Genomic DNA, 24,850 nt, shown 5'->3' on the forward strand with positions numbered 1-24,850 from the left:
CAATGTATATCATCTATCCGCTAAAAAGATGATGAATGTTTGATCACTGGCGTTCTGGATGCTGAGACCACCATCAATGCTGAGAACAGGGTTTCCAAAGACCCTTATGTGAATAGAGTGACAGAGAGCATGTGCAACCACAGACAGTAAATGGAGCAATGGTCGCACATGCTCAATACCACTTCATTCAAACAGGGGACTTTGGGACACCTTGACGGGGGCACAGCAATCTAATCCACAGTGATTATATATTTATTACCTATCCTGTGTATAGACGAAAATATTATTTATGGGACAACCCCTTTATGTTTACAATGTACACCCCTACTTATAATCATGGGTAATCTGGTCCTAATAAGGGGAATTACATCCATGTTCTATTCCTTGTCCTTGCTGTCAAAACAGTTTTCTGACAATAAATCGGCAATTTGTGAATTTACCCTAAGGGTAGCCATGCACTTGAGACTAATATTGGCTAAGTCCCCCCTGATTTTGGCAACATTGCAAAATACAGATTTAAAAGAGCAATAAGTTACTGACTGCTGGGAGTCTGACTGCTGGCACCCTCAGTGATTGCGACAACGGTGCTGATACATAGCCTGTGATGGTTCACACCGTGCTGTCAACACTATGTCAAGGATCCCAGTAGTATTTCAGGGATCCCTGGCAGAATATCTTTATCGTCCCCACTACTCACACCAATTTGTCATGAACCGGGGTGGTTTGGTTGCCCCTGGTTCCTTCTGAAGGGGATTTATCTATATCCCACTTCCCAGTTCCAGTTTGAAACCTGCAGCTCTGTGTCGCCCCTTACCCTCAGGTCAGATTAGGTACTGCACCTAGGGTAATTAGTCGCCAGAAAGGCTGCCTGCTATGTACTGCCCATTGTGCTCACTGCAGCGAGGGCGATTTAACTACTCCCACTCAGGCAGGAACAATAATTAACAATGCCGCCGTCGCTACAAAGATCCCCAATCACACAGAACAAAGTATGCTGCCACCAGCTCTGATTTTGACCAAAAGTTAATGGGTCCAGAGCCAACCCAAATCAGTAGCGTAGTTCACCTCAGAGGACACACAGTTCGTTCATAGAGCAGAGAGACACAAGCTAGCAAATTATGTATTTTACTCCATAAAAAGTTAGGCAGTGTTTACAAAGTATTAAAAAGATATTATAAAGGAGAAAATCATATGTACATTGCAGATTATGAAAATAAAATGGTATTAGCGTTGAAAAGAGAACACTTACAGGTCGTTATGTCATGGTATCATCTTGGCTGGCCTGTGGCTTAGGAGGATAAATACATCCAGGACCAGGTGCATAGAACAGCTTTGCTGAGCTGATGTTAGCTCACTTCCTGGGCCAAGACTAACACCCAATTCAGCAGGGGTACAGATATGCCCTCTGGTCCTGACATCTCTAAGTGGGCTGAGTAATGATATGCACTCTTTTCTCAGAATTTAGGTTCTTGGAAGCCCCCAGACAAAAGCATTCCTGGGCCAGTGGGAGGGGAAAACGAGTGGCTTTACAGGATTGGTCGTCTGCAGTTTGGACGCCACACCCTGCTCACACATTAGTATCAAGTTGCACAGTGTCTCTGCCTCAGGGCTTTGTGTCTATACCAGCTCATTGAGACATGGTTGGGGGAGATGAAATGGCAAACTGGTCCTGGAATGCGTCGATATCACCAATTTATTTTTCCTATATGGAACTTGTCCTTGGTGGTAAGTAGTGCTCATCTTCAGTCTAGTGTGACCAGTCTGCTACATTTGTATGCCATGGAAAAGTTATTTATTACATTTGTGCCATTTAGATGTTCACTGCCTGCAATATGCTATGAAATAAGTTTGTCGATTGTGGATATAGTCTTCCATACAGCTAACTTATTGATACAGAAATTAATATTGAATTCAGTATTGGTTCTGTTGCATTTTCGAGAAAAGTTAGAATACATGTAATATGTGACTTGCTAAGAGAAGGAGGACTTCAGCGATTTGGAAAATCTATTCACTGCCCCTAATTGCCGCCCTATGATTAGACCGTTCTACCAAAACTCTTGTAGGTGATTATCTAGTAATACACTGTCTATTTCCTTCCTTTTTTAAAATCTTTTAGGAGAGAATTATTGAACGTTTGAAAGAACAAAGGGAACGAGATGACAGGGAGAGACTAGAAGAGATTGAAAACTACAAGAAAGAGAACAAAGATCTAAAAGAAAAAGTCAACAGTTTGCAGGCGGAGTTGACAGAAAAAGAGGTATGCTGCACATAGCTTCCTGCAGGCTATCAAAGATATAATGTTACTAGAGTTCTATGGCCCCGGAGCAACTTTTGGACCTTGTGCCTCGATCCACAACCACAAGGTTATTGCTTGCATGTTTGGCTCTTGTGGCCCTGCTATGGTCTATAAAAATATATGTTACGACTCCCTAGAAAAAAGAAACAACTCCAAATATAGATGTGACCATTTTAAACCTATTTAGTTTCTGCAGAATGAAAGCAACTGAAAAACCTTATTACTTCCTAACTTGGCAGTGCCTTATATTGCACTTCACTATTAAAGGTACCATGCTGTAATGCCAACAACAACCACTATGAGGATTACAGTGTTATAATACCAGACAAGAATGTCAAGCTGTAATACCATGCAAAAAAATTAGGATTACGGTGGTTCAGAGTCTGCGCTGCCTAATGGTTCTAATGTGCGATCACACATGAAGGTGAAGCATGAAAGTGGTTTATGTCAATGCATTTCAAGGTCTTCAAACCTTTTCATCAGGACCAAACCACGATGAGTGAGAAATTTCTTACGATGGACTGCGGTGAACCAATGTCAACGCAGCGCCATGGGACAATTTTTGTTCATAGTGCTAGCTGTGAGCTCACTGAGGTCACCGCAGTTCATTGGCTCGGCTCACCCTGAAGTGTGCTGGGAATGCAGCTTCAGTGACCTGCGGTAACTTTGATGATGTCAAAGAATGAATAAAGGAATAAATGAATTCTTTATTTTCTCTATAGACCAGCTTGATTGATATGAAAGAGCATGCATCTACTCTGGCTTCATCAGGACTAAAGAGAGATTCCAAGTTGAAGTCTCTTGAAATGGCCATCGAGCAGAAGAAGGAAGAATGTAGTAAGTTGGAAGCCCAGTTGAAAAAGGTACGTAAGGCATCTTTGTATGTAGCAAGAGGTGGCGTACAACCGGTTTGCAAATTTTCAGATAGTTCAATTAGGAACGACTGCTTTAACAGCGTTCTGCAAAGCTGCAGCTGCATCAAAGCTTTCTTTGAACTCGGGGAAACAACAGTCGCGTCAATAGTGATGATTGGAGCTTGGGAAAAGTAAAAGAATAGTCTGTCACAGAAGTCACAGAGCCAGAGAGGGCTATGACACTTATCTGAACCCACAGAGATTGTAGTTACAAATCAAACTCTGTGTATTTCATTTTTTTTTCGAGATCGAGTTTTGCCATCACATTGCCAAAATTGAACGTTTATAGATGAGATTCACTTAAACTGCTGATTTAATTTTTATTTCATAGATCAAAAGTACGCAAGAATATAAGCAACTTTGTAATATCTTACGACACAAATCCGCTTTTTTTTTCTCCTCCTTTACTGATCTTTCACTGTCAATTCAAGGGCAAAATATGTGAGATCTGTATTTTGTGAAGATAGGTGACAGTAAGTGCTTTTAAAATCCTATGGAGAGGAGAGGAGCTAGAGGCGGACTCAGACATTCTGCTGCAAGTTCTCCTTAGCCAAGGGTTACAGTTCTCCATTAAACTTTATGAGCACCAACTGTTTCTCCCATCTCAGTAATGGAACATCTGTATTCACTGGAAACACATTTTGCCCAAGAACTGAGAATTTTCAGGATGAATGATCAGTCCAAGAGGAGAAAGAAGCAGATTTCTCTGATAAAATATATCACAAAGTTTCTTATTTTCTTGTGTATTGTTGATTTATGATTAAAATAAAATAATAAAATAATGGTTACTCATCTATAATGTAGATTGCTGCAATTGTTTCTATTGCACAAACAAGGCTTTAATGTAGAGCAGACAGATGCTTTTCCACCGCGCTCGCATGAACAGTTACTGGGATATCATACCTTCTATGTTAGGAATATCTGTATTGTGCAGCCCTGTTTGTAGCAAATGCAAAGCTGTAGAAGAAACCATGCAGTTTTGAAGATGATAAAGATCATTTCAATTTCAGTGATTAATATGTTTTCTCTAATAAAATAGATCCAATTTAATCCAACTGATGCATGCACTGACTTTTTACAGCTCTCCTCCTCCATGGTGGAGACTTGTATATGCTTCACGCGAATCAAGATGGTGAAAGAATATCTTTGTGGCAAAGGGTTTTACAGAATTTTCAATTGATGGTCTATCTTTACAAGTGTCACCGATGGGGTCCGACCTCCAATATCTTGACTAGTCAAAAGACTGATGGGTTCAGTTATTGTTTATCCAGGCATTGTGTTGCGCATCCCAATGTGGCTGTGCTTGGTACTATAGTTCACCTCATTGAAGTGAAGTAGGCTGAGCATCAACAAGTTTACAGGTCTCCTCACTTTAGATAGAATTTATCCAAACCCCTTTTAGATTGGATTGGCCAATTTTCTAATGCGAAAGTGACCTTCCAACAGAGAAGGATGCGGTAGTCGAAATTTCAGTAGCTCATCCTTTTTGCGGAGGGAGATAAATGTCAGCTCATACAGGAGCCAAGCGTTCTTGTGTATGAGAGAGTCAGGGGCTTACTGATCGTTGGGGTGACTGCTATCTAATGTGTATGATCCGCTTTAGTACTAGTATTTACTGTATGTCATTGTGCCTGGATAAACAATAAGCTGGCCACGGTCCTTTTGATTCTGGTAAGTTATGGGTATCTCGTGAGTTGACCTCCCGCCAGTCAGACAGTGATTACCTGTCCTAAAAAGTAGTTGAAAATCAAGAAAAACTCCTTTCAATGGAACAGGCCAAGTGGTTGTTTAATTAAAATTGATTTAATTGGAAAAACTTAAAAACCTGGAAAATATTTTAGACACATATTTAAATAGTTTCCACACAAAAAAAAACTATTGACCCATATCAGTGATACATTTATTATCTCCATGGATTTGAGCACTGGGATGTAGAGTGATCACAAGACTGGAGAGCGCAAAGTTCCCTTTGTGAATGGAGTGGAATTGTAGCATATGGGACCACTAGAGATGAGTGAAGCTTTTGAAATTCACAGACTATTCTTCATTTCCCCCCAAAAAAATTTGATCATCATCAGTGAACAAATTAGCTTGAATCTCAAAACTGGAAAACTTAGAATTGCTTGGAAAATATACATGGGGAGAGGAGAGAGAACCCCTCTGTCTGTGCTGCATAACCATAAGTGCTTACACTCTACATACAAGAGAGAAAGAGAGGACCTTGCTGACCATAAGAGCTTACACTCTACAGCAGAGAGAGAGAGGACCCCGCTGACCATAAGTGATTACGCTCTACAGAAGAGAGCAAAAGAGAGGACCCTGCTGACCATAAGAGCTTACACTCTACATACAAGAGAGAAAGAGAGGACCCTGCTGACCATAAGAGCTTACACTCTACAGCAGAGAGAGAGGACCCCGCTGACTGTAAGAGCTTACACTCTACAGGAGAGAGAGGACCCTGCTGACCATAAGAGCTAACACTCTACAGCAGAGAGAGAGGACCCACTGACCAAAAGGGATTATGCTCTGCAGAAGAGAGCGAAAGAGAAGACCCCAATGACCATAAGAGCTTACAATCTACAGGAGAGAATGGACTCGGCTGACCATAAGAGCTTGCGCTTTATAGACGAGAGGGAAAGATAGGACCCTGATGATCATAAGAGCTTACACCCTACAGGAGAGAAAGGACCCTGCTGACCATAAGAGCTTACAGTCTACAGGAGAAAATGGACCCTGATGACCATAAGAGCTTACACTCTACAGGAGAAAGACCCTTCTAACCATAAGAGCTTACACTCAACAGCAGAGAGAGAGGACTCCGCTAACCATAAGAGATTACACTCTACAGAAAAGAGCGAAAGAGAGGACCCTGCTGACCATAAGATCTTACACTCTACAGCAGAGAGAGGACTCCGCTGGCCATAAGAGATTACGCTCTACAGAAGAGAGCAAAAGAGAGGACCTTGCTGACCATAATAGCATACACTCTGCAGGAGAGAAAGGACCCGGCTGACCATAAGAGCTTACACTCTACAGGAGAAAGACCCTTCTAACCATAAGAGCTTACACTCAATAGCAGAGAGAGAGGACTCCGCTAACCATAAGAGATTACACTCTACAGAAAAGAGCGAAAGAGAGGACCCTGCTGACCATAAGATCTTACACTCTACAGCAGAGAGAGGACTCCGCTGGCCATAAGAGATTACGCTCTACAGAAGAGAGCGAAAGAGAGGACCTTGCTGACCATAATAGCATACACTCTGCAGGAGAGAAAGGACCCGGCTGACCATAAGAGCTTACTCTCTACAGGAGAGAAAGGACTCGGCTGACTATAATAGATTATGGTCTACAGAAGAGAGCGAAGAGAGGACTCCCCTGACCATAAAAGCTTACACTCTACAGGAGAGAAAGGACCCTGCTGACCATAAGAGCTTACACTCTACAGGAGAGAGAGGACCCCACTGACCATAAGAGCTTACACTCTACAGAAGAGAGAGAGAGGACCCCGCTGACCATAAGAGCTTACACTCTACAGGAGAGAAAGGACCCCACTGACCATAAGAGCTTACACTCTACAGGAGAGAGACTTACCCAGTGATTCTGGAGATGGAAATTGACTCTGCTGTACAAACTGTTCTCCACTGGGAACCGCTGACCTGTGATGGCCCAGTACTGACCTCCACTGTACAAGTTATGATAATCCGATAGATATCATAACCACGGGGCATTATGGGGAGGCCCATGCAGCAGCACCAAATAACATTTGCCTATTCTCTGATGCTTTAGCAATGTGGGAAATGGCGCTGGGTACGTTTTCTTTTATGACAACCACAAATCAAATCTCAAAATGTTCAAATTGCTTAAAATCGTGAATTTCAGGAAATCTGAATCAAACTCTATCCTCTGCGGATTGATCCGCTCATCTCTAGTGACCATCATTTGATTCACTGTCTACGGGAGCAGTTGTCCTGTTCATATAGAAGGGAATGGAGTAGATGGAGTGTTGGTTACACAATAATACCTCCACCTCATTCACAAGGGGAAGCAGCATCCCCACTCCCATAATTAATGGATGTCGGACCCCCAGTGATGATACATTTATTACCTTCTCTGTGAAAAAGTGATAAATGGTTTTCATAGGATAACCCCTTAAAGCCAGGGATTTCCTTCCTATTGTAGACCACTGCAAGAGAATTCTGTACACATGTGGTGTTAAGAAAAAGTATTTTCTTTCTATCCTATCAGGGGAATTATCTAAGTTGAACTTAGTAAATGTCTATTAAATCACCTCATTTCTAGTAATGACATTCATTAATTACCATGTTGTTTGCTTAGTTAGTCACCAGCTCTTCACTCCATGAACATATGGGGCAAACAGACCATGTAAACTCGTAGCATCATTAATTTTCCCCAGCACATGTGTGGGTCAGTACAACACAAAGTTCAATGTGAAACACTTTCCTCCCCCTACAGTACAGACCATTATCCTCCCAATTGAAAAATTGCCTTCAAGAACCCCAACAGAGAAACCGGGGAGAGAAATTCTACAAGAGTTAACTCTTTAAAGTCACATTTACATAAAATTAAGGGTCACGGATGGCGCATGTTTTTTTTTATATGTAATAATTTTAACACTGGACTAGAAGGGCAATACATTCATCAGCATCTTCTTGGTTAAAAGAGTAATGCATTGGATTTCTAATCATTTTATGTAAGATTCTGTAAACTTAAAGGGTGGCTATCATAGGATAGGGTATGCTTTGTGCTGCTAATTGGTGGTCAGTCCAGAGTCTGAGACTCCGACCAAAATACAGCTTTGAAGTGCACAACTCCTACATGAACTACATGCATAGAGCGGTGTACCAGCTCAATAACAAGTCTGTGGATTAACAAAGTCCCCAATAAGGCTTATTATATCACTTTTTGAATCAGTCACCTGCAGGCACAGATCTGTAGGTGCCAATCCCACCAACATTCATGATAGATTCAGTAATGGAAAATGAAATCCCCATTTCTTAAAATGTCAAGTCTTCTTTATTAGAATTACACTTTAAAGACCTATATAACATTCACCGTCAGGAACATTATGATGGCCCCAACATAACCCTCCACACAGTGTGATGGCCCAAACACAAACCTCTACCCTGTATGATAGTCTCACTAGCCCTCTATACAGCATAATGGTCCCAACGTAGCCCGCTATATAGCCTAATGGACCCCACGTAGCCCTAGAAACATTATAATGGCCCCCATATAGTCCTCCAAAAAGTATAATGGTCCCCACATACGACACTGCCTTAGTCATAGTCTGATGGGCTAGGTTCTGAGACCCCAATTGATTAGTCAAAGCACCGGTCTGAAGTGCCCAAAAGAAAGTCACAGGAAATTCACGCCATACATGCCCTGTGCATGCAGCTCAAGGAGAGAGTTTGCACTCCACAGCAGTCTTTTGACCAATTGGTGGGGGTCTCAGGACCTGGACCCCACTATTTCCCAGTATATTGTATCCCCTAGGATGTATAATTTTTTTTGTAGATGATCGTTACCGTTTAAATGTAAAACTGACACGCTGCATTATGGCTATTGCAGGGCGGTGCTTGGCATAAGCTTTCATTCTCTGGAATCTGTGTCATGCTCCTCCTCCTCAGGATCTACATGGAGTAGAACTCCATCCATTTTCCGTGGACTGTTCCTTTAATTTTAAATGTAAAAAAATGAATCTTTTACTGTAATCTTAATTTCAGGACTTGATCACAGATCATTTGACCCAGTTTGTAATAATTTAGAAAACAACAAAACAAGTAAAATTTGCCTAACTTTTTCATCCCCTTAACTGTTCCTTAGGTGACCCCCAGCGATATGCATTTTGTGAGATGAGTGACATGTATTTAACAATGGTGCTTAATTAATCTCTTATTATTACTATCTTTTGAAAGTTCCTTGATGAATGGCTGTCTTCACTAAAAGCACTTCTGGTGATTCATTGCTCAAGTCCAGCACTTAATGTATCATCAGAAGTGGACAGCCTACTTGATTTCATGGGTTATTTAACTCTAGAAAGGGGAAAGTAACAGTAAACCGTCCATTTCAGCTTCTAACCATTTTCTTGTAGCAGCCAAGGTAAACACGCCAACGTCCCCTGTGACTCTCTCGCTTTCACCGTGGAATGTCGAGGAACTTACATTCTCTACGTATTTATGACAAGTTCTCTTCTGCAGACACGCTTAGATTGTCCGGTTAATGCTGTATTCCTAAATATTTCCTTCTTTTTTTCCCCCCCTTTGTGTGTGCGTCAATCCTTCCCGTCTCCCTTAACGTAGCAAGCCGAGCAGTTGTTCAATCAGATGTACAATCCTGTAAGTGACCATCTTTAAGAAACCCCACACAGCATGCAACCTCCATCGGTAGAGCTGCGCACATCCCATGGCATCGCTCCGGCCACGCACACTTGCTCCGGCTCTGCTTGCATCGTATCTGTGTATCTATGTTGGGAATAGTCATAAGGGTCGCTTCCGCTTTTTTTTTTGGCAGGGCCGCTATCATGCATGAAAGTTGCCGAATGGGTTAAATTTGTTTTATACCCTGCAGGATCCTTCAGGTTTCAGTTTAGGTTGAGAATTTATGCATTATTAAATTACAATAACGACTTGTTAAGTCCAGATGGTTTTAGAGATGAAATCAATATGTAGATTTTTTTGTCATTAAAATAATTACTTCGAAAACGAAGTCTCTTTCCATAAATGTAATTGTGATTAAAGCCTCCGCAATGTGGGATGTATTACGCTACTTTGCTTACCTTATGCCACCACATTGGGGAGATCCAAAGCTTTGCTAGCAATATGGCTAAATGTGGATAAAAAGAGACATAAGGTACATAAGTGGTAGAATAGTCTTCAGGAGCCAGAAATATAGACTGACTGTCTTCACCTAAAATTTTGGAAAAATACAAAGGGACATTCCAACCATGATTAGTTTATCCACTCAGAGGATATTTGCTAAATGTAAGATTTGCCAGTATAAATGCTGGAGACCACTCTAATCACTAGATCATTGAACCCCCATTCCCACCCCACTGTAGCTTCCCATTTTAGTATCCCTTGTACAGTTGTTTCGAGTGTCGGCATATATTTTTGTCCACTTCTACATACTCTTCTCTATCGTGGTTGTTGTGGTCTAGCCATTGGATCTTCTTAGATCTAACATTACTTACCACAGTAATGTTACGGTGCTTAAATGATAACTGGTGATGCTTGGAATATCTCTTTAATTTATTAAAAGGCTGATATAATGGGGAGCACTGTCCGTGGAAGACTGGCTGCTGTTAATAGGGCTTCCACGGACAGACTCGGTCTATCAAATATCAGGGGTTGCATTGAGCTTTCACCCTTTAACTCTTCTACAGGGATCTACAGGTACACATGGGGCCCTGGGGTTGGCTCCACAGAGTCAGACTAGCTGCTGGGTGTTGGAATCAGAACAAGGTGCTCAACTGAGCTCAAAATATTACAATAGCGAAAGGGGAGAAAAGAGTTTGAAAGTCAGGCTATAAATCCCGAAAAAATAAACATATGACCATACAATAGTCTTACATGCTGTGAGTCAAAAAATTAGCTGGAGTAACAGTCATAAAGTAATCTGTTGCATAACAATTAAAGTGCAATGTGCCACTATTCAATTAGTGGAAACGATCATCTCTGATCACACCCTATAAATTATGAATTGCAAGTTGTGGCCAGCTTGCACAGCCAAGTGATGGCGGATGTCCAACCAGTCATACCACTGACAACTAGTATGGCTGTGAACTGCAACAACCTGCAAAGGAACTATGATGTCACTTCCTACTGCACTTTCAATTTAGTACATGGACCCAATACAAATTGCCCACAATACAAATATATGAATATTATCTAAACAGTTATATGCCAAAAAAGCATTTTAATTGAAGAAAGTCACTGGCTATTTTGCTGGGTTGCAAAACTCTATCTAAATGTAAAGTGCAAGGTGGAAAAATGCATATAATCATAATAAAAAAGTTGCAGTCAGCAGGAGAAGAGGTAGCATACCGTAAAAAATTCTATTTTACCTGTGCAATGAATTGCTATATACAACTGTGGAGAGCTCTTGCCGTCAGCCTCGCTTCTTTGGGAGGCGTGTTTCCACGCACAGACTCGTTGTAACAGACATCGGGCTGCAATAAGCGTCACCCTTTAACCCTTGTACAAGGATCTACAGTTACACATGGGTCTCTGGGTTGGTTCCACAGAGTCAGAGTAGTTGCTGGCTGGTGGACCGGGCAGAGGATTGTCAGATAGCCACATCAATACCAAGTGAAATCGTCAAGCTGAAAGATGGTCACAAAATTGGCCTAGTTAAAAAAAACAGGAATCAAACAGACTGGGTCACTCCTCTTTTTCAGCTTTTGCACAGAGTATAGTATAAACTTTAACTGGCAACCCTTAGTATGCTTGGGGTGTAAGTAGGGTGTGGTACTGACCTATTGGGCACAGCAGGGAGCCGATTACTCCTGTTGGAAGCTCATATGACTAACTATATTGACAAACTGTGTGGCACAGATAGAGCCGATGCTGTCCAGAGGTTCTGGCCATGACATCTCCTCAATCACCAAGTTTTGCCCACAGAATGAATACTGAAGTGCCTGGTGACAGAAGCACATGTGGCAAGAGCAGGTCCAGGTGGAGATGTGACAGCTAAGGCAAGGTATTGCATGGTTAGACTTCAGTTAGACTGGTTTACATCTTTCCGCTTTAGGCCTCATCATCAGACATCTGTGATTTATGTATGTTTCAGCTGCTAATTGCCAGGACGGCCATCGGATATAAACACTTTGAATGTATAGTGGCTGCAGAACAGCAACATGGTGGATTAGTGGTTAGCACTGCAGCCTTGCAGTGCTGGAGTCCTGGGTTCAAATCCCACCCAGGACAACATCTGCAAAGAGTTTGTATGTTCTCTCCGTGTTTGTGTGGGTTTCTTCCGGGTAATCCGGTTTCCTCCCACATTCCAAAGACATACTGATAGGGAATTTAGATTGTGAGCCCCATTGGGGACAGCGATGATAATGTCTGTAAAGCGCTGCGGAATATGTTAGCGCTATATAAAAATAAAGATTATTTATTTAACAGCTCCTATTCAAACAATTGGAGCTGTTCAGCAGAACTTGGCAGCTGCCGCTACACATTGAAGTATACTGCATTGTTCAAAGTGTTCACATCCGATAGATGCTGGAGGAAAATGCAGTGGATCGGTGGGGATGTAAGGTGCTGGACGGACCCCTACCGAACTGATATGGATGACTTGTCTTTTGGATATCTCATTGAATTGTTGTGACTGGACAACCCCTCTATGTTTTTCTGAAGACCACAGATATAAGCTGGTCACCTTCCGGGTTTTACCTTGCAAACCAATCTTTTACTCGCCTCATTTCTGGTAAGTAGTGATAAGACAATGTGCTCTGATAAGGTGTTACCAGGCATGCTCGTGTGCTAACTAAGGGTACCGTCACACTATACCATTTCGATCGCTACGACGGTACGATTCGTGACGTTCCAGCGATATCGTTACGATATTGCTGTGTCTGACACGCAGCAGCGATCAGGGATCCTGCTGAGAATCGTACGTCGTAGCAGATCGTTTAGAACTTTCTTTCATCGCTGGATCTCCCGCTGTCATCGCTAGATCGGTGTGTGTGACACCGATCTAGCGATCTAGCGATGCGATCCAGCGATGCGCTCGCTTGTAACCAGGGTAAACATCGGGTTACTAAGCGCAGGGCCGCGCTTAGTAACCCGATGTTTACCCTGGTTACAAGCGTAAAACTAAAAAAAACAAACAGCACATACTTACATTCTGGTGTCCGTCAGGTCCCTTGCCGTCTGCTTCCCGCACTGTGACTGCCGGCCGTAAAGTGAAAGCAGAGCACAGCGGCTGTGCTTTCACTTTCACTTTACGGCCAGCAGTCAGTGAGTGCGGGAAGCAGACGGCAAGGGACCTGACAGACACCAGAATGTAAGTATGTGCTGTTTTTTTTTTTTTAGTTTTACGGTTGTAACCAGGGTAAACATCGGGTTACTAAGCGCGGTCCTGCGCTTAGTAACCCGATGTTTACCCTGGTTACCCGGGGACCTCGGCATCGTTGGTCGCTGGAGAGCTGTCTGTGTGACATCTCTCCAGCGACCACACTACGATTTACCTACGATCACGGCCAGGTCATATCGCTGGTCGTGATCGTAGGTAAATCATATAGTGTGACGGTACCCTAAGTGTCTTTGGCGTGCTCGAAAAATATGTTCGACTCCCCATGCCTACATGTCTCACGGCTGTCGAAAGCCTCAACACATGAAGGAATTGTCTGCTTGTTAGGCAATCCATGCATGCGGCTGTGGAACAGCTGTGAGACATGCAGCCACGGGGACTCAACCATATTTTTCAAGCACATCGAAGACACTTTAGCACCCGAACATGCTCAGGTAACACCTTATCCGAGCACGTTCACTCAAGTCATCACTACTGGTAAGGAGTAATCCCACATTGCCCTGACCTCTCACCTCATGAAGCAATATGCTATTTTCTACCTATTGTGTATAAATTACTTTACCCTTGATAACACATCTGTTTGCCCACTGGCATTTTTCATCAGCATTACCACAGGTTTTGCTTTGTTGTATCATCAAATGCCATGGGTTGGCCCACCAGGCCTAGTTCAGGTTAATGACCCGCACCGCACTTCTTGACTTTGCTCAGTCACTACTTTCCCGATGCTGACTTGGTTTTCGATAATTAAAATAAGCAGTCGCTTAGCTTTAATCATAGTCTGACTAACATGTGGTTTTTACAATAAAACCCCCAAGGACAACTCTGCCAATTACAATTGCCGAAAATTGCAGTCCTCGTTTTTCTTTTTGCCCGGGCAATGTATAAATGTCCCTGTGTTGCATTTTGCAACCTTTTTCTCATCATTGAGGCTCCAGTTTGCCCCGTTTTTTTTATTATTCTCATCTGCTTTTAAGATTTATTAATTCCAGCTCTGCTTTTTTTTTTCTTAATCACAACCTGTAGCTGATGAGCCACACATTCGGGTTGTGGGAAATTATGGCACAACTTGATTTTACAGAGCACACCAATGTTTTCCAGCTGAAGAAGGACAAAGCTACTCTCCATTTCTAAAAATGATATGGAAGATCAGATGTACCCAATGTGTCTCCACAAGGGAAGCAGAATTTAATTTTGTTTTGCTTCACGGCACAGCAAGTCTCCTCATTCAAGGTCTGCACAGCACGGCTTTAGGGGTTATGTTCTGAGCCAGACCTCGCTGTGAAACAGAGCAAGGAAAACTGGTTCCCATCCTTTGTAAGAGCACCGTACGTCCGGATACAGACCGTACTTGGTCCTGGGCTCCTGGAGCCAGCTGAGAAGAGTCTTCTTCACGGTGCATAAGTTGCACAATGCCAACCTGCTGGAAATTCATTCACTAGTAGCCTTAAATTAAAGGGCGATCTTTTCTGAAGAATAGTTTTGGAACTGAGTTATTCTGAATATAGAGGTTTCATGCCGTTTTCTAAATTCTTGTTAACATTTTTTCACCTACTCGTTTCCAAGTGATTCTAATGAGATCACATAGCAGAAAGTTAATACTGTAGAAACTAAAATAAAATCTGGTAAAAGGAAATAAACCTATTAGGCTTGGTATATGTCTTTGGTATTTGTTGATTTTTTTTTTTTTTTATTAGCGCCAAATTCTTCAAAATGGCACACATTGTTCATGGATAGTGATCAGCGAACGTGCTGGGAAAAGATGTTATCCGACCATGCTTGAGTGCTAAACGAGTGTTTTCGGAGTGCTCGAATAATATGTTCGAGTCCCCGCAGCTGCATGTCTCGCGGCTCTTCGACTGCCGCAACACATGCAGGGATTGCCTGTTTGTTAGACAACCCCTGCGTGTGCTGCTGCTTTGGAACAACCGCGTGTCATGTGAACATATTATTCGAGCATGCCGAAGACACTCGGTTAGCACCCAAGCGTGCTCGGATAACAAATTATCAGTGCATGTTCGCTCATCACTGTTCATGAATTTATGAATTTTGCACAAAATTAGAAAAATATATTTATTTTTTGTCTTTTACCTCTGTTGCATCTTTATAGAGCTAAACGTTACAAATGTACCTACAATTTGCAAATTGATGAATGGGCCGCAAAACATCTGGAAAACACAACCATACCCACATCGACTAACATAAAAAAACAAAAAAAACAAGCAGACACATATAAAATAGACTTTTAAAAAGGTACAAGTTAAAAGAAAAATCAAAAGCAGGAGAAAACACCCAAAACTAGACAAGAAAGACTCAAATGTGGGCCCAATTTATATTACATTTGAATCTTTTTTTTATTTTTTTATTTTTTTGTTATCATGTTTTTCATTTGTGCTTTATACTTCTTTTAATTGGCACCTTTTTAAAGCCTGTTTTATATGTGTGCGCCTCTTTTTTTTATGTTTGTCAGGGTAAGTTCACACAACTGTATAACAAAAAAACATGTATCAAACTGGGATTTTTTTCTCACTTATCCATGTGCAATGCCCCATTGTACATCATTGGTACGACTGCTGTCCGTTTTTTTTAACGGATAGCACTTGGACTGAAAATAAGTTCATGTCTACGAGACGTCATTGTGACTACAGTTTGGGTTTTACCAAGAAGTTTTCAACTTATTCATCAATTCTAACTTTTTAAAAAGTTGTACAACTTTTTGGGCAAATGTGCTCCAGTTTCCCCCTTGAAGTGAATTTTTGTACCCCTGAAATTTTTTGTGCAACATTTTAGCAGAACATGTAATTTTTTTGGGGGGACTAAAAAAGTTACAAAAATTATTATTAAAGGCAAAAATAAAGAGCATTTTGATTTTATGCATGGATTTTGCAACATTTTGAAGCATTTGGTGCAATTAAAAAATACCATAAGGCAAAAAAAAGAATAGTGACAAAATGGAAAAGATGAATGGGGAACATAGTCCCTATAGATTTAGGTTCATATTATGACCCGTATGGTGCTACTTTCATAGAGGTAAGCATTCTAGGAAGAATACCTCTATAGTACAGTGAAAATATAAATCAATTTGCCATTTTTTTGTAAATGGAAAGGGTCAATATACTGTAGTTAATGTAGCTGTGACAGACCGGAACCATAAGGAATTGAAGTGTATTTTATGCTGAAGGATCCTGCACGGTATAATGTGCACGCATGTTTTATTTTATTTTTTTAATTTACCGTAATATTATGCTTTTAGAATGTGTGTGGAAGTGGAAATATGTTGTATATGTTTTGTTCTGGACTGTTTCACGTTCTGTAAATTTTGGCTTTTGATTGTAATTAAGAAAGGAAATTCTTGCTGGAAAATGTTACAACAGTTGATAACAATTGACAGATATTTATAATGCGGTTGTTTTGTCAGCAGTGGATTGTGTAGAGAGCGACGGGAGAAATAGTGCAGGAATCGACCATAAAAACATATCAGATCACTGCTACGCGAATTCGGTTGATTGCTAGGGTCAATTCCTATTGTTTTTGTCACCACTGTAGGCCATTATATCCCTCAAAATCATCTAGGTTCTCCTATCACTGACAGAATGGTTAATTATAAGGTATAGATAGTACCAAAAATATTAGGATCTATCATGGTAAACTTTTTGCAGTCCTGCAAAGTACTGTATATAGTCTCTGGTGGTGAATATATTTGTATAGCATGCTACCAATGTTTGATGATTGCTGCAGGGTCCTTGATAAAACAATATTTCCATAAAGTTAGAGACATATGGAGCTACAGGCTCTAAGTTACATGAACCCTTCCAATTAGCACAATGTAAGATGTCAGATTGTCTCGATGAAGTGAGGGCCTCCCTCATTGGGCTGATTGGCAAATGTCCTAAAGCTCGAGACCACTAATAAATGTTTGATTGGTGGGGTCAGACCTCCAGAATCCTTACCTGCAGCATGCCCTTATAAAGGCCCTTATAAAGGCCAATTCAGTGGGGATCCCCAATGTTGACCCACCTATCAATGTTTGATTGCTGGTGTCTGACCTCTAAGAATATTGGTGGCACAATGATGGTCGCAGCTAATCCCATTGAAGTGAAGGCTCCCCTCATGATGCTGATCAATTGAAGTCACAAAGATTGACTACACCAATGTTTGATTAATGGTGTATGACCTTCAAGAACCTTAGTGTTTAGCACAATAATAGTTACAACTTGTCCCATCGAAGCAAATGCCTCTCTCATTGTGCTGATAAATGGAGGTCCCAGAGCTTGAGCCCTCCGATCAATGTTTCATTGGTTAGGTCTGAACTCCACAAACCTCACTTGCAGCATGTCCAATTACGCTCTGATCTGTGAGGATCCCTGAGGTTGGTCCCAGCTATCATATTAATGATTGGTGGTGTCTGACCTACAAGAACATCAGCGATTAGCACAATAAAATTAATAGCTTGTCCAATTTAGTGAAGGCCTCTCTCATTTTGCCGATGATTAGAAGTTAACTTCACCGATAAATATTTGATTGGTGGGGTCTGACCTCCATGAACCTCGGCGATCAACATGAAGGTTGTAGCTTGTCCCATTGAAGTAAAGCCTCCTTCATTGTGGGGATCCCAGAAGTCAACCGCACCAGTCAAGCATTGATGCTGATTATGGGCCATTAATATTTAGATACCAGGAAACCTCATCACTGTCAGGATTTTATGAATAAAATCTGAGCCAATAAAGTATTCTTAAGTCACATTGGTAAATAACGCCATTACCTTATACCGAGAAGAGCTGTCTATAGATTAGCCAAGGAATTAAGTCTACAGGAACGTATAGCATCAATCAATGTCCTTATATCATATTAATCACGAGCATATTCGTTCTACAATATACAGTAGCTTTCTGATCTGTTTAAAATGTATAAAATCACTTTTGTCTCTTTTAAAAACTTTTAACTCTAGCACAGATCAGCATTGATTTCCCTAGTATGTGCCCATAGCCCAGGTTTCCTTTACTTATCCGCTAATTGAGCAAGGATTGAGGTTATACTTCCCTTTTACACTTGTTTTTAACAAATGTATTTCCAAAATATATCTCAATTTTGAGCTTCTTAACACTTTTCAGCTGCTGCCCTATGTAACCCCCAGTCTAAACCAAGCCTCTTATTATGGATGACAGCGCCTGGACTTTGTTTGTAGTCTGAAACTGTTGAAATCTCTTGTTTTTATTTATTTAGCGCAGGAAGTTTAGTATCCTATAAAAATTAACATCCACATTGTACATCTGCCTGTTATATCTCTGCCGTCTTCCAGAAGTTAGAAATGGAAAACCCTGTTTCTTTTAAGGATTTAGGCTGGCAAACAATTCCTAAATCTTGATTCTTGCAGATTTCTATTTTTATTTTGGGATGAATTACAATTTACACTGGAAAAGGTAAAAAAAACTCTTGTCTTTTCTCTGCACTTGTTACGAAAAATATTTCAGCAGATTACATGTATAAATATTGAGGTTAACCCTAAAATAGAAACTATACACATATCAGCCATAGCATGGATAGGTGATAATAACATCTTTCAAGAAATTGGATGGGTTTGGCTGCAAGTCAACAGACAGTTCTTGGAGTTGATGTGTTTGAAGTAGGATAAATGGTCAAATTGAAGGATTGAAGCAACTTTAACAAAGGCCAAATTGTAATAAGTAAATGACAAAGCATCTCCAAAACGGCAGATCTTGGTTGGTACACCAAAACTGGTCTAAGGAAGGGCAACCAAAGTAATGGCGACAGTCTCCTGGGCATCCAAGGCTCATTGATGCATGTGGAAAGTGAATGGTAGTTCGATCTCACAAAAGAGCTACTGTAATCAAAATTGATGAAAAAGTTCATGCTGCCTATGATGAAAAGTCAACAAATAGCAGCAACTACAATAGGTGCAGTGGTTATAGTCCCACGCGGGTCCTGGAGACTAGGGGAACCAAAATGTTCAATTGACCTATATGAAAAGATCAATGCTAATAAAGACTTACAATAATTGTGGGCCCATTGGAGCTTTTGCATTGGGGCCCATGAGCTTTAAGTTACGCCCCTGGCATACACTAGAATATAACGTGCTGTGTAGTGAACTGTGAAGACAGAGACCGTCCAGAATGCCCTTTCCACCACCACAAATTTTCTACAATGGGCATGTAAGCACCAGAACTGGATCATGAAGCAACAAAAAAAGATGGCCTGCTCTAATGATTCATACAGTACATTCTTTTATATCTTATACAAAATCTTAAATACAGATACGATAATAATAGTCCTCGGAAACCATCCATAAACTATTTGGGATAATACCCTGTGAAGCTTCCCAATAGCATAGAACATACAGTTAGGTCCATATATATTTGGACAGAGACAACATTTTTCTAATTTTGGTTATAGACATTACCACAATGAATTTTAAACAAAACAATTCAGATGCAGTTGAAGTTCAGACTTTCAGCTTTCATTTGAGGGTATCCACATTAAAATTGGATGAAGGGTTTAGGAGTTTCAGCTCCTTAACATGTGCCACCCTGTTTTTAAAGGGACCAAAAGTAATTGGACAATTGACTCCAAGGCTATTTCATGGACAGGTGTGGGCAATCCCTTCGTTATGTCATTCTCAATTAAGCAGATAAAAGGCCTGGAGTTGATTTGAGGTGTGGTGCTTGCATTTGGAAGATTTTGCTGTCAAGTAAACATGCGGTCAAAGGAGCTCTCCGTGCAGGTGAAACAAGCCATCCTTAAGCTGTGAAAACAGAAAAAACCCATCCGAGAAACTACTACAATATTAGGAGTGGCAAAATCTACAATTTGGTACATCCTGAGAAAGAAAGAAAGCACTGGTGAACTCATCAGTGCAAAAAGACCTGGGCACCCACAGAAGACAACATTGGTGGATGATCGCAGAATAATCTCCATGGTGAAGAGAAACCCCTTCACAACAGCCAACCAAGTGACCAACACTCTCCAGGAGGTCGGCGTATCAATATCCAAATCTACCATAAAGAGAAGACTGCATGAAAGTAAATACAGAGGGTTCACTGCACGGTGCAGCCACTCATAAGCATCAAGAAGAAAAAGGCTAGACTGGACTTTGCTAAAAAAAACATCTAAAAAAGCCAGCACAGTTCTGGAAGAACATTCTTTGGACAGATGAAACCAAGATCAACCTCTGCCAGAATGATGGAAAGAGAAAAGTATGGTGAAGGCGTGGTACAGCTCATGATCCAAAGCATACCACATCATCTGTAAAACACGGCGGAGGCAGTGTGATGGCTTGGGCATGCATGGCTGCCAGTGGCACTGGGTCACTAGTGTTTATTGATGATGTGACACAGGACAGGAGCAGCCGAATGAATTCTGAGGTATTCAGAGCCGTCATACTGTGTGCTCAGATCCAGCCAAATGCAGCAAAACTGATTGGTCGTCGTTTCATACTACAGATGGACAATGACCCAAAACATAAAGCCAAAGCAACCCAGGAGTTTATTAAAGCAAATAAGTGGAATATTCTTGAATGGCCAAGTCAGTCACCTGATCTCAACCCAATTGAGCAGCATTTCACTTGTTAAAGACTAAACTTCAGACAGAAAGGCCCAAAAACAAACAGCAACTGAAAATCACTGCAGTGAAGGCCTGGCAGAGCATTAAAAAGGAGGAAACACAGCGTCTGGTGATGTCCATGAGTTCAAGACTTCAGGCAGTCATTGTCAACAAAGGGTTTTCAACCAAGTACTAAAAATGAACGTTTTATTTAAAATTATTGAATCTTTCCAATTACTTTTGGCCCCTTTAAAAACAGGGTGGCACATGTTAAGGAGCTGAAACTCCTAAATCCTTCATCCAATTTTAATGTGGAGACCCTCAAATGAAAGCTGAAAGTCTGAACTTCAACTGCATCTGAATTGTTTTGTTTAAAATTCATTGTGGTAATGTCTATAAATAAAATTAGAAAAATGTTGTCTCTGTCCAAATATATATGGACCTAACTGTATGACTTGAAGCATAAAAATCACAAAAAGGTACTAAACAAAAAGGTATATTTTATTTACAATAGAAAATTAGCATAAAATACAATTAAATGACAATCAAAATCCAAGTATCACGAACAGAGCTATTTGAATATACGGTACAGGTGCACCCATGAAAAAATGTGTTGCACCACAGAAACCGGGTATGGGCACAGAAGTAATAAAGCAGAGGGAGATTTTTTCAATATAACCAGCAATATTAGACTAATTAAGTGGCAGTGCATAATATCCAAAGCGGCTACAGTCGCCTACTAACACATGGGTATGGGGAAATACATATCCCTCAATTCAAAATCGGTCACCGCATAGTAAGAAACCCTTCATGTAAAAAGAACAAGTGTTCTAATTATATATTCTTACCCATATCCTTTTCCATAGGTGCACACACGCGCCCCGACGCGCGTTTCGCTTTCGGCTTCCTCGGGGGGGCAGTATCATATCATATCAGTATGATATCACCTTCACATCTCCCATGATGGTTTTATAGACCTCCAAATAGCAAACTGGTTATGCATCAGGCTATAAAAAGGGATATAATTGTGTCTAACTTGGCAGATGTCTTGTGTAGCAGAGTTTAGGAAAGTTGATTGACTCAACTTTGGTACAACGGCAGCCAGGTTTGTTTTTGCTCAGAAACCGATATGAATTAGTAATGTGACTAAAAAGTATTAACTAGACCAACTCTGGAACCTGTAGTTTTCGGTTTTCAATTGAAAGGGCAATTTTCTGTGTTTACTGTGGACAAAGTAAGACAGAAATTTTCATTCTGGTTTTTTTTGCCCTTTCCCAGTTGTTTCCCTATTGTCTACTTTTCCATAATTTGTAATATCCCTTCCTTCTTAGTCCCCTGTTCTGTTCACAGAGAGGCGTCTTCTACATATGCCATCAGCGGAATAGTTTTTTTTTCTTACATTTAAAGGATACAATAACTGTAAACGCCTGTTCTAATTCTACGGATTCCATCTAATGTGATCCCTACAATATTTATTAAAATTCCCCTTTCAGTGTTATGTAACGTAGACTGATGTAAGCTAACAGTATTTGTTATGCAGTAACAATTTTCTAATAAAATATTCTTCTTTTATTATTTTTTTGGCCAAGAATTCACACCTTCTGACCGCTGTTTTGGTATTAGTTTTTTTTATTTTTTAATTGCCTTTGTTTTGTTTTTCATTTGCCTTGCATGTAGCTTTCTAGCATTTTAGATTAGTCATTGCTTGCTCTTGCCTTGTTCTTTCTTCTTTGCTTGCGCTTTATGAAGACACCCGTGGGGCGTAACGAGAAGCAGGGGGTATCATTTCTTTGTGGCACTGGCTATGTGAGTACACAATGGGCAAAAAAAATTAATTATATTGTCTTGCCTTGTAATATATTCATTTTACATCATCGTTGAATCACATCCATTCTGCATGAACTGTCTCTTTCGTGCTATGCCTGTTTTACCATTTTCAGTGTGCAATGTTTGTGGTGGGTAAACTATGTGTTGACATGTTAACTCATTCCTTTGTCCTAAAAAATAAAATAAATTGTTTGGTGAATTATATCAATTTCAACGTTTGCCTTTAACAACCCCTCATGTAAAAACACCTTCACGTCATCATCTTGGGGAAAGGAGATAAGAGTGCAACAAAATACAATGGTGGGCCTACAATAGCAATTAAAAGTTTTTAGCGCCCCTCCATTACCAGGGGCCACTTATAATACAAGTGTTTTCCAAACTAGCAAACTTTTGGACAAGGTTATGTTGAAATATTTTAGTGTGTATGCTTATGCATAACCAACCCCCTTTTTGTAAGCCATTACCTTTCCACGCCTCTTTTTTCAACCCCCTATTTGTGCATCTGGAGGTCTGGACTCCAACAATCATCCCAGTCGGGTACAGACTGGGGCTGAAATTCAGTCCTGGCATTTGAAATTACACAGGCCCATGTTGTCCCCATCCCCATGAACCAGATGGGATATATTACTAATATTACCCTGGATGGAAGAAAGGAAGATTTTCTACAAGACCAATATTTCTAATGATACCTGTGACCTGCTGGGGTAAGTGACAGAGTGTTAGGACTGGCGGAACGCACCAAGAGAGATGATATAGATGCGTTCGCAGTCCGGGGTCCACCGTGCAGGTGAAACCTGCTGCTAGGAAATGACAGACAATATGGCGGTATTCAAAAGTATACACGCGTGGGTTAAACCTCACCCAGCGTGAAGAAAGCAATCCTGTTGCGTCACAGGACCGCGGTACCGCACATAGAGCGTGAGCAAGTGGTCAGCGAACTAAACCCCAACAGGGATTGTAGTCCGATTAGACCCTTGCTGGCACTACACCGCTACTGGGTGTGAAAGGAATTATATAATTAAGGCACCGAAGTGCAAACTGTGCCGTGCTGGCAGGCACCACTAAGCACCCAGACGTGGGTCAGGAAGCGCACACTGGCGCATGGCACCGCACTGGCGGTCACAGCAGTAGACGCTGACACGTGTGTGACACGTTGAGTGATAAGTCGGGCGCTAGATAGCAGCCATACTCCATACGCGAACAATCATACAATAGGGTAGGGGTATTTAAAGAACGACTTGCACTCACAACAAACACACGTATTAAATTGTACACTAGCGCATGGCCGTGCGGTCATGCGCAGTTTATATAGTTGCAGGACAGGAAGCGGCCACAGAAACTTTGCCCTTCCAAGACCTGCCAAGAGGACCAATAGAATGCGCTGCAGAGTCTGAGCACATGACCCTCGATCTCCAACGGGAGATCTTGCCCTGGGCATGCTCAGTGTGCGCAGACAAGGACTTAGTCCCAGAGAAGTCCACTCGCTGCTGACCAGTATAGGCTTTACAGGCAGAAGCTGGAGAAGCAGCAGTAACTCTTCTCACAGAGTCAGACTGAGCGAGACGCTGGGATCGACGTCCCTGCTGAGCAGGCTCCACTGTGGCTGGAGGAGAATGGGAGACCGCAGTGGAGACGGATCAAGATTCCCCCTGTGCAGCAGAGGAAACTCGACTCCTAACATTACCCCCCCTCCTAGGGCCCCCCCTCCTTGGGCCTCGCTACGTTCGAAGGCAGCAATGAGCTGTGGGGCCTGAATGTTTTCAGCAGGCTCCCATGACCTGTTCTCTGGACCATAACCCTTCCAATCCACCAGATAGAACTTTTTGCCGCGTACCACCTTACACCCCAAAATAGCGTTCACCTCGTAATCGTCCGTAGACGAACCCGATGTCCCGGCAGATGACTCGGAAAACCGGGACATGTATACGGGTTTCAAGAGGGACACATGAAAGGTGTCGGTGATACCCAAGCGTGGAGGAAGAGCCAGGCGGTAGACCACAGGATTAACCTGTTCGAGAACCTTGAAGGGACCCAAGTAGCGAGGCGCAAACTTAGTGGACTCAACTCGCAGCCTGATGTTACGGGCGGAGAGCCACACCAAGTCGCCAGGAGCAAAGGTCGGAGCGGGGCGCCGATGAACATCGGCGGAGGACCTCATTTTCTCCTTGGAAGCCCGAATGGCATCCTGAGTGCGATCCCAAATGTC

The 24,850-nt window shown here is 41.6% G+C and overlaps 1 protein-coding gene across 2 annotated transcripts in view; it reads left to right on the plus strand.

The window, feature by feature from the left end:
- Positions 1-24,850, plus strand: part of ERC2 (ELKS/RAB6-interacting/CAST family member 2) — a 1,140,662-nt gene that overhangs the window by 382,623 nt on the left and 733,189 nt on the right. For both annotated transcript variants that reach the window (XM_069736696.1, XM_069736695.1), the window contains 3 exons: positions 2,117-2,257; positions 3,019-3,159; positions 9,531-9,566. In XM_069736696.1, the coding sequence (XP_069592797.1) occupies positions 2,117-2,257; positions 3,019-3,159; positions 9,531-9,566 (318 nt within the window). The remainder of the gene's footprint in view (positions 1-2,116; positions 2,258-3,018; positions 3,160-9,530; positions 9,567-24,850) is intronic.

Source organism: Ranitomeya imitator, chromosome 8 (genome assembly GCF_032444005.1).
Source record: "Ranitomeya imitator isolate aRanImi1 chromosome 8, aRanImi1.pri, whole genome shotgun sequence".
NCBI lineage: Eukaryota > Metazoa > Chordata > Amphibia > Anura > Dendrobatidae > Ranitomeya > Ranitomeya imitator.